Source organism: Gambusia affinis, linkage group LG13, assembly GCF_019740435.1.
Source record: "Gambusia affinis linkage group LG13, SWU_Gaff_1.0, whole genome shotgun sequence".
NCBI classification, from domain to species: Eukaryota; Metazoa; Chordata; class Actinopteri; order Cyprinodontiformes; family Poeciliidae; genus Gambusia; species Gambusia affinis.
The window spans coordinates 25,351,044-25,361,276 of NC_057880.1; the positions used below are offsets into that span (position 1 = coordinate 25,351,044).

Genomic DNA, 10,233 nt, shown 5'->3' on the forward strand with positions numbered 1-10,233 from the left:
CATCAGACTGTACAAATGTCCTGGCTGCATTCCTCAGGCGCCTCTGGCTCCAACAATTGTTCAGTAGGTGGAGAATGTGAATGTGACCCTCGGCCGGTTTCCAGCATCACTCTGCCTCTGTCAGCTGGTATTTCTCCCACAATGCATTCTGGCGCCAAATGTTCCCCAGGTGAGCCTCCTGTCTGGTCTGCAGCCATGCAGCCTCAAATCCAACAAACTGGCATAAACTCTGTGTCCTCAAACCAACTCAAATCGCTCCAACAGTTTTCCTGCTTTTATCTCACTGAAGCTGAGGAACAAATATTTAGTAGTTGGCTAATACCGCTGGCACACGCTAACATGAAGAGAAGGAATGTCTTCTTTAGGAGAAAAGTGGAAATGAAACCAAATTCCTTGTTTATGTGCAGAAACATGGTGAATAAAACTGATTCTGATGTAAATGAACACATGAAACCTGACTGGTCAGCAGAGCCGCCGGATGTTTACATCGTGTCGTTCATAGATTAGCGTTTCTGTTCACACTCCATGTCAGCAGATGACAGAAATTCTTCCTTTTACAATAAATCAATTAATCGCATCATAAATTTAAATAATTTCCATTTGCATCATTTATTGGTTTTGTCTTTTCTCTCTTTTTACCAAAAACAGAATGACTGAATTATTAGTTTTTTTTCCAATTAAAATAAAAAAGAAACGTATTAGAATTTTTATTCTTTTATAAAGTAGGACTGTGTTTAGTTACTCCAATATCAAGACGAATGCAGAAACGTCTTGATATTTTTTTAAGAAGATGTTTTTCTCTGTAGAAAATTTTGCTCTACAAGATGAAATAAAGCTTGCATTGAGGTCAGGGGGCCGCACAAAATCCTACAGAGGGACAGAAATGGCCCCCGGGCCGCACTTTAGACTCCCCTGGCCAGCAGTCTTTTTCCCCTAAGAAAACAAATGTAGACACGTTGTCTCTGTGTGCAGAAGATCTGAGTTTCTGCCTGATGAAAACGGTAAGTAAATGTGCAGCTGAAACCTGAGCGCATACCTTCGAAGTGAGGCGGATTCTTTTGCTGCTCTGTGGCGAGAGAGAGACAAACGGTGAAAAGTGACTCAGCAGCCGAAGCTGAAGTGTGAAAGCATCAGTTTGGTTAGAGACGCAGAAACAGAACGACAAGCGTGCCTCACAAGTTGGTGATGGGTCAGAAACTGCAGCTCCTGCTGCGGCTCACCTCTGTTGTGCTGCAGCAGGACGATGGTGGGGTTGACCGAACTGGTGCGGGGATAAACACAACCGGGAGCCGAGGGGTTAACGTGCAGAGCATCTGGAGGAGAAGCAGCTTCGTTTTCTCTTATGCTTCTGGGTGAAAAGGCCTAAAAAAAACAGAAAAAAAAGAAATGAACGGTTTGTTTCTATAAACCTGGTGAAGCGGGCCGAGGTTAAACGAGGTGAAGGGATCCTACCTGGTTGCTCTCAGGAGGTAAATGAGGCGCGTTGCTGCTGCTGCCCTCGGCCGCTCCTGCACTGGATCTGTCTCCATTAATCTGGCCGGTCCAGCTGCCTGAAACGAGTCCAGAACACTCTGAGCGCGGCGGCCGCTACTGCAGCAGGACAAAGACTGGGGGAGGCACTGAAAGGTGTGGCATGTCAGTGAACCACAGCAAATAAATACAACGGAGGATCAGGGACATTTCACAAGAGAAAGGTCAATATCTGCCAAAGAAATCTGAACATTTATAGAAAAACAAAAAAGCAAAGAATTTTTTAAGTTTGAAAAGTGGAAAATTTGCTAGAAATAAATCAGCCATTTTTAGATTGAAAATTTGTAGAAAAATCTTGGAAATTTCTGAAATGTTCCTAGAAAAAGCTCTAAACCTTTAAATTAATCTCAGAAATATTCTAGAAAAAATAGAAAATTTCAGATTTTGAAAAGTCAAAGATTTTCTAGAAAAAACTTTGAAATTTTTAGATTCAACCCACAAATTTTCCAGAGAAAACAAGAAAATTTCCAAGCTTTAAAAGATGAAAAATTGCTACAAAAAAAGAAATTAATCTCCCAAATTTTCTAGAAACACATTGATGTTTCTGAGTTTGAAAAGTTAATAATTTTCTAGAGAAAACTCAAATTCTGTGATTAATCTAAAATTTTCCAGAGAATGCATAAAAATTTCTGAGTTTGGAAAGTGAAACATTTGCTAAAAAAAATTAATTAACTTGGATTAATCTAAAAAAAAAATTCTGGAAAAAAAAGCAAATTTCTAAATCTGAGAAGTCAAAAAACAAAAAAGATTAATGTTTTGAGATTAATCTCAAAATTGTGAATTTCAAAAGTAAGAAAAATAAGACTGGAAAATATCAGGGTTTTTTTCTATAAATTTCAGAGTTTTTTGCCGTGATTTACTCCTTGTTTTTAAAACCCCGTTGCAGATAACTGCTGCTGCCTGTCCTCCGTTTCAGCCGGGTGTTTTTTTTCCTTTGGTGAGGAAAAAACAGAAAAGTGGAAAAAAAAAAGATTCTCCCACAATCTCTGAACTTTGTGAGGAGAACAAAAAGCCCTTTCAGACAGATGCAAAGATCGTTTGTTCCAGTGGCCTTTTTAATCCCGCTGCGCAACAATTAAAGCGTCTCCCTGTTTCCAGTCCGGTTCTGAAGGGTTCTGAGCAACAAACGAGCCCACAGTGGCGGTCCTGAGTGCAGCGTGGGCAGGAAGAACGCTCTGACATTTGCATGAAAATATGAGCAATCGGTTTTGAGCGTCCATCCACTGAAACGCTGTGGGTCAGAGCTTAGCGAAGCCTCTTTACAACATGATGAAACGTCATATTCTGCACTCAGTCATGCGATTATTGCCCCACGCTAAACATTATTTCGTCATGCACAGAGCTGGGGGGAAAAAGCCCGACGTACTTGCAGCTGTGATGACATTCGGCTCGTCACCGTCGTCGTCGTCGATGTGGACGAGGGTCGCCCTCAGGGTCACCACGCCTTTCCCTTTGCACACTCTGCTCGGGTCCAAATCTGAAAAAGGTTCATCCTGATGAAAACAAAGCGGCTTCAGAACCGGGATTGTTTCAAAGCTGCAGGGAGTTCCTGGAATAGATCCGCCTCATCAGAACCAGGCCATCACATTAAAACGCTGTGAAGCTAATTAACACAAATTAGCTGCTGAGCTGAAGCAGATGGAGGCTCAAGTAAGGATGAGTAAAACAACTTCTGTTTTACTCAGAAGTAAAACAGAAGTTTTACTTCTGTTTTAGTGATACTATTAATCACTAATTAATCACTATTAATTAGTGATTAATAGTTACTATTAATCACTTTTTTAGTGATTAATAGTAACTATTAATCACTAATTTCAAATATGAATTGATGTCCCTGTATTAGTAATATAAATATATGATCTTATTATCACTAGATCATAAAATCACACCTTCTGTGAAACATGACCTCAGTTTGACCCCAGTTTGACCTCAGTTTGAACTGCTGTAGTGAGTCAGACTCAATAAAGATTCATGTTAAATTTAGATAAAAATGCTAGGGGAGAAAGTAGGCTACATTTCTGTCTTAGCTTTAGATGAAAGCTACATTAGCTAAGCTAACTGTGCTAATTCGGCAGCAAGTATTACAGTAAATATCACTGCTATTTATCTTAGCATTACACAGAGGTAGATAGAGTACTCAAAAATTTTAATCTTTTAAAACCTGAAATATACTTATATTGTTTAGAAGATAGGAAAGGACGAGAGTTAGCTCTACGCTTGTGGTTTGCCTCTTGTTGTCATAGCAACTGCGTGACGTCACATGAGAACACCCAGAGGAAGCCGTTTCAGCGCTAACGGAGAAGCTAATATCTACAGTTTTTATTTCTGCTCTTTGTGGTTCAGCCCAATAGTGGCAAAGGACATAACCGGAAACATCAAGTCACATTGCGTGTCGGTATTTCAGTTTATAAGGCTGCAGTTTAATTAGAATATCTTAAATATGATCTATTAAAACCTCTGCTACTGGTTCTCTGTTCCTGGAATAAATTATGCTGCTTGTCATCTGCTTTAGATTAAAACCTCTTACTTAACCAAATGTTGATTTTTATACAGTCTTTTCACTATTATTATTTTAGCAATCAATTATTTTTACAATTAAACTCTTCATGCCTACATTGGAAAGCACGTGGCCAAGACAACACAAACTTTCTCCTTTTTAAAAACAAGATTCTGACATTTCAATAAAATATTTAATAATATTTTACATTTCTGCAAACAATATCTTCATTTTTTTTACTGAATAAAAATGCTGAAAGTGTTAGAATTTGGAGAAAGTAAAGGGAAACATCACCTGCAGAGGGAATCAGATCAGGGGAACCTTTCATGGTTGTTAAAGGAGTAATCCTGACGGCGCTCACTGCTCTGGGACCTGATCCTCAACAATCAGACAGAAAACAACAAGAAGGCCACATTTCAATTAAGAAACATCGCATCATTACAGTTACAAACAGAAATCTGTATAGACTCTAATCAGGAATCGTGTTTTTAGAGAAATCATGTGCACTTACTGCGAGTTGAGCTTCTGCTGCCCTCTGCTGGACAGCTCTGGAAGAGAAACAGAGAAAACCTTCAGTCAAACAGAGGAGATGAAATAATGGTGCAGCTACATGAAACAAGCTCAGCGGCATGAAAATGACCACATACAATTTATATTTCACTGCGTTTTAAAAGATTCTCCTAATTTACAGCTGGAGAAAATCCATCTTTGAGTCTAAATTTAATAAAAATGGATCCTGAATCACATCCTCTTGAAACTGGAGAATAAAATCCAACACATCGACAGAGGAGAGTAAAGTATCCACAAATATTACTCACGTAAGAGTAGAATTACTTCAACATATTTTTACTCAAGTAAAAGTAGAAAGTACCACGAAATTACTCAAGTAAGAGTAAAAAAGTATTTGGTAAAAAATATCTGCTCAAATTTTGGTATTTTAAGGACCAAAATGAAAATAATTCAAAGAAGTAACAAAAAATAAAAAAATCAGACAAAAGAAAACTTTTCAAAATTAGTTTCTTTCAATAAAAAGCATAAAAAACTTTTAACAAAAACTGCAGGCGTGTCTCTGTGTCTGGTGAATTTTTGGTTAAAACATGTTTGTTTGTCATTCAGTGGGTAGAAAATCCAGAAATTTTACTCAAGTAAGAGTAGAAATACTTCATAGTAAAGTTACTCAAAGTACAGTGTAGTAGAAATACTCCTAAAAGTAATTTAAAAAAACCCACATTACTCAATTCAAAGTAGTTGAGTAAACGTAACTAGATACTCAAAACATTACTGGTCCATGAAAGGTTTGAGACAATTTCCCCCTGAATGAGTGCACTATATTTTCTTTACATGCAGATTATTTCAAAAGCAGATCTTCCTCTGTGCCGTCTGACAGTTAGAAGCCCTAAAGTCCTGTTACGTTTGACTCTGTTCCTCCATGTTTAAATGTGAGTCTGCAGTAAAAACAGGAACGTTGCAGTAAACATGCAGCGGAGCAGCAACACCACAGCGGTCGCTCAGGAACACGCTGGCCTCCGCTTGTGTTCAGCTGATTTAGGAGTCGCTCTCTTTCACAACGCCGAGAAACGGGCCAGTCGAGGCGCAGACACTCAGAGTCACTCAGGCATGGACACAAAAACACCAACTGGGTTTTCTTCAGGAGAGCGGAACTAAAAATGGACAAAATTACCTGCTAGAATTTAAAAATAATTCATTTTAAAGTAAGATGGGAAAGAGAGGGAAACTTCGTAACAGAAGAGAAATGAGCAATAATCTGGAAATATTACTGGCCATATAATAAATCAGAGGCATGGAAAGAATTTGGATGGAAAAACTTTGTTTATGATTCTTTATCACAGCTGCTCAGAAATGCCACTGTGATGGAAATCCTCCTATTGTTGGAGAAAATGCAGAAATCAAAATGAAAACCGTTATCAAGTTTTTTGCGACTGTCTAATTATAAAAGATTACTGCACTGCAAAAACACGAAATATTACCAAGTAATTTTAGTTGAGTTTCTAGTGAACATATCTTAGTTCACTTCAAATGAGACAAACTAACTTAAAAATATTTGTTTAGCAAGAAGAAATACAAACTTGATTTCAGTCAATAATTCCTTTATATTGCTAAAACGTATTTGTTGCCCTGGCAGATTATTAAACTTATAACAAGACATTTGTTTCTATGCTGTTAGGAAAATAATCCGCCAATGGAACTAGACCTGGGTTGCTAGGCAACGGGCTGGGCTTGGCTGGCGTTGCTAGGTAACGGCGGAGGCCCAGTTACCCTGCCAGTGGAAGCAGAACTTTTTCATTAATATTAAGGAGTTATATTTTTAAAACAAGCTCATAGAACTTTCTGAAAAGTAAGTCAGTTTTGTCTTATTTCAAGTGTTTATCATAGTGAACTGATCTACTTTTCTTTTTTCTAAATTACTGTGTGGTAAAATTGACTTCCTTGAGAATCAATAAAGATAAAGATTACATCTGCTTCCAACCTTAACTTTGTTGTTCCTGTGAGTGTGAGGCTGTGTTGTTCTGTCTGCGCCGTGTTTACGAATAACCTGCAGGAGCGACGCTCCAGCTGGAAACCTCCAACAGGCCTGAATGGACCAGGGGGAAATGGGAGCGACTCCAAAACGGCCTCCAGGGGAAAAACTCTCAGCCTTTATGCTGAGCTGTCCCTGAGAATCTGCAGCAGTGTATTTATTTTTCCTCCCGCTAATAAAATCAACTTGCTTCCTGACCCCCAGCAGCCCAGAGAGTCGATGCAGCCCTGATCTCATGTCCTAAATAAATAATAAAACATTAAGAGGCATTCCTTCCTCAGCTGCATCCTCACATCAACCCAGAGATGTTGGGTTTACAGCAGAGCGCCGTTCAACTTATGGAAGATAAAAAGACGATGACAGCTTGCAGAGTTTGGTTGGCTGTATAAACACAGGACAGCAGAGATCCCACAGGGCCTTTTTAGGAAGACACAGTGGGGAGCAGAACGCCATCCATCCGTCCTGCCTGGTTCTGCTCGGGACGGAACAAACAGCTGAATCCAGCCAACATGAAGCAAAGTTCACAAACCGTAATGTCAGTATTTATAAACAGGAAAGTTGATGGTGGTAAAAGTCATTTCTCCCGCTAGCTTCAGACTAGCGGGTTTGTTTTGCATGTATTTACCAAGAACGTCTTGCACTGTAATCCGCTTCCTGCTGTTGGAGCGGTCTCCGATCCGCTTGACGTTCACATACATGCATTCGAACCAGAGTTCACTTCAACCGAACCGAAACCCAGGTTTTTATGGGGACCAGAGTTCACTCTTTCGAGATCAACTGAACATTCACCTTTCACCAAATGAACCAGATTTTCTGGACTGGAGTTTGATTAACGCGGACTAATCATGGCTGAAGTGAATGCATCAAAGAAGGAGAATAGATAATGTGTTTGATAATTTGTTAAAAAAGATGGATTTGTAGGAACCTTTTTTAAAATATCCAAAATAGGGAGTCAGTTATATAAAACTTTGGGCTGATTTTGATATTAAAGGTGACATTCTGTGCTTCCTTGAACATCTTAGGATACTTTTTATGGGAAATAACAAATATATTTGTTACAGTTTTCGCACAAAAGTGTTCTTAGATAATGAGATTTTAAAACCAGCTGACCAAACATCTGAGTTCGTTTGGGTTGCTAGGTGATGGGCGGAAGGCTGCCCGGGTTGCTAGGTAACAGGCTGGGCGTCACTGGGGACACGAGGTGTAGGGGCAGTTTCTGCTGATCTGTGATGTTAAATTCAGAAGTTTTTTTTGAAAGGGCTCAATTTTCACATATCAAAAAAACATTTATACATTTATTGCTAAAAGTGGGAGTTTTTTTGGTTTTTAAGCACTTGGGCTGTTTTTTTTAGAAACAGTAGAAACCTAAAAGGAGGCACAAAAAGGGTTCAAAACGTGAATTTTTCATAATATGTCTAAATTTCACTAACCTTTCGACCTTGAAAAAAACGACCACGCCCTGACTTCACTCCTGCTCCTCTGCCTCAGTTAAATTACCCACAATCCTGTGATGCATCACTTTCACTGTCACATGACCAAACATATACCACATGACCAGCAACAAGAAGGAAACAAATATGGGCTGTTAATATCTGTCAGTTTTACTCATCGGATCAATACCGATATGTTAAAGACTGACAAATATCGACCCGTACCGATGTTAGTGCCGATATATCACGCAATCCTGAATCGGAATGAAACTGAAAAACCTTCAAAGGTTTCCTCAAACGGAGCCAGAAAATGAAACTTCTCGGCTGAATCAAACAGATGCCAGATAATTTGCTCTGTCTCATTTTCGCCATCTCTCCGAACAAACAGAAACATGCGGGTCCAACAGAAACATCTTTCCAAAACGAACATCTCCCTAAAGGCGGCGGCCAGCTAGCAGACATTTCCTACCTGATGATGAGCACAGATGAGCATCAGCTCCTTCTGGAGCTCCGGCGGGTTTTTCTGTCCCGTCTGGGCGGGACCGTCCCGGTTCTGACCTTGACCCTGGCTATCTTGGAGGTTCTGTTTGTTTTTCCCAGCAGACAGGTCCAGATAGACCTGTCACCACATGCCACCTGGGAATGTGGCACCCACTCACCAACTGTGCAGGGCATCATCCAGCCGCTCCCTCCCACTCGACATGGAGAGGGACGGGCAGAGGAGGACAGACGACTGGATGTCCTTCTGACTCCCAGTCGACACTTTGGTGTGAGAGAAACGCCTTGCAGAGGTCAGAGGTCAGAGAGCCGACATTTACCTCATGTACTTTTTCTTGATTGTCCTCTGAAGAAAAGTTATTTCTCAACGGGTTTCACAAGATTTAATTTTCTAATGATTTTCTTTAGATAACGAGTTACATTCCCAAATGTTTCCTCGAGGTAATGACATAATTTACCAAGTTTTTTCTGGAGATAATGAGATAATTTCATCTTAACGAGGGGTGCAGACTTTTAAAAGCTAGTTTCATTTCATCCACATAAATCTCTGAAGCAACTGTTTACACATGTAATCGTACTTTATATTAGGGCTGCAACTAACAACTATTTGAGTAATCAATTATTTCATCTATTTTTCTGACAGGTAAACAATTAGATGGAGGAAAGAATGCCAATCCCAATTAACATGTTACAAATTTGTTATTGCTTGAACATCAGTACAGTTCAGAGGTGTTGATTAATTTTTGGTTTAACCGATTAATCATTTGATACAAAAAGGTTCTTAATTTGACTTTTTAAACAGAATTTAAACCAGGTGAAGCTAGGACTGTGTTTTGAGGAGTTATCAGGGTCAGTGGTTGGAGTAGTCGTCTTGTAATTGGAAGGTTGTTGGTTCGATTCCAGCTTCAACCTGACACATGTCGATGGGACAGAGAGATGGACCGATCACGTTATCTCTCCACATTTGGAGTTAACAGTAGCTACACTAATATTGCGACTTTCTTGTTATATTTAGCAATGTTTCAGACAAAACAAAATTGGTATCAGCCAAAATCGGAATCAGCAATCGTTGCAGTTCCAGTGTAAAACAATTAGAGTGGTTAAAATGACTGGAAAATATTAGTTCAGTCCATTCACCATTTCTGAGTGGAACATATTTACAGATTTTTTTAAAAATTTAATTGTAAAATGTTTATATTTTTGTACAGTTTTGGCTTATTATACAACTGGCCTGTATTAGAGTCTGTATACACCATCGAGCAATTAATCAACTACTAAATTGGTGGACGATTAGTTCTAAAAAAAATCAATCGTGATTAAATCGAGTGTCCCTACTTCATATGTCTGAAGGTAAAATGCCATCTTTTCTGAGCTGATATCTTCTAACAGCATTAAATGAAGCAAATCATTAAACAATTAACAATTAATTAAACATTTCCACTGTTTGCTCTGACAGCTAAACAAAGGCGAAGCTGTGATGTATGTCATACAGGAGGTTTCTGTGTGAAACATCCACACCGCGCTGTGTCAACACAAAGGAGCTCTCATCGCACGCCGCACTAGAGAGAGGTCGTTACATAAGCCCGTTTGACTTCTGCTTTGTCAACAGACGGCAGAGAGAGGAGAAGCCGAGCAGCGCTGCGCTCGGATCTCACCCCCAGAGCTCCAAACAAGGCTCGAACGGGGCGCTGCGGAGCCGGAGCTTCATCCCCCTAATGGGGCCGAGACCCCACCGACGC

The 10,233-nt window shown here is 39.6% G+C and overlaps 1 protein-coding gene across 1 annotated transcript in view; it reads right to left on the reverse strand.

Annotated features, from left to right (window-relative positions):
- Nucleotides 1-8,476, reverse strand: part of LOC122842274 (sorbin and SH3 domain-containing protein 1-like) — a 61,013-nt gene extending 52,537 nt beyond the window's left edge. Inside the window, exons 1-7 of the mRNA XM_044136000.1 lie at nt 8,466-8,476; nt 4,539-4,575; nt 4,322-4,399; nt 2,897-3,007; nt 1,453-1,550; nt 1,221-1,362; nt 1,037-1,066 (exon numbers count right to left, since the gene is read on the reverse strand). Coding sequence (XP_043991935.1) covers nt 1,037-1,066; nt 1,221-1,362; nt 1,453-1,550; nt 2,897-3,007; nt 4,322-4,355 — 415 coding nt within the window. The 5' untranslated portion in view covers nt 4,356-4,399; nt 4,539-4,575; nt 8,466-8,476. The remainder of the gene's footprint in view (nt 1-1,036; nt 1,067-1,220; nt 1,363-1,452; nt 1,551-2,896; nt 3,008-4,321; nt 4,400-4,538; nt 4,576-8,465) is intronic.
- Between the last annotated feature and the right edge of the window lie 1,757 nt (nt 8,477-10,233).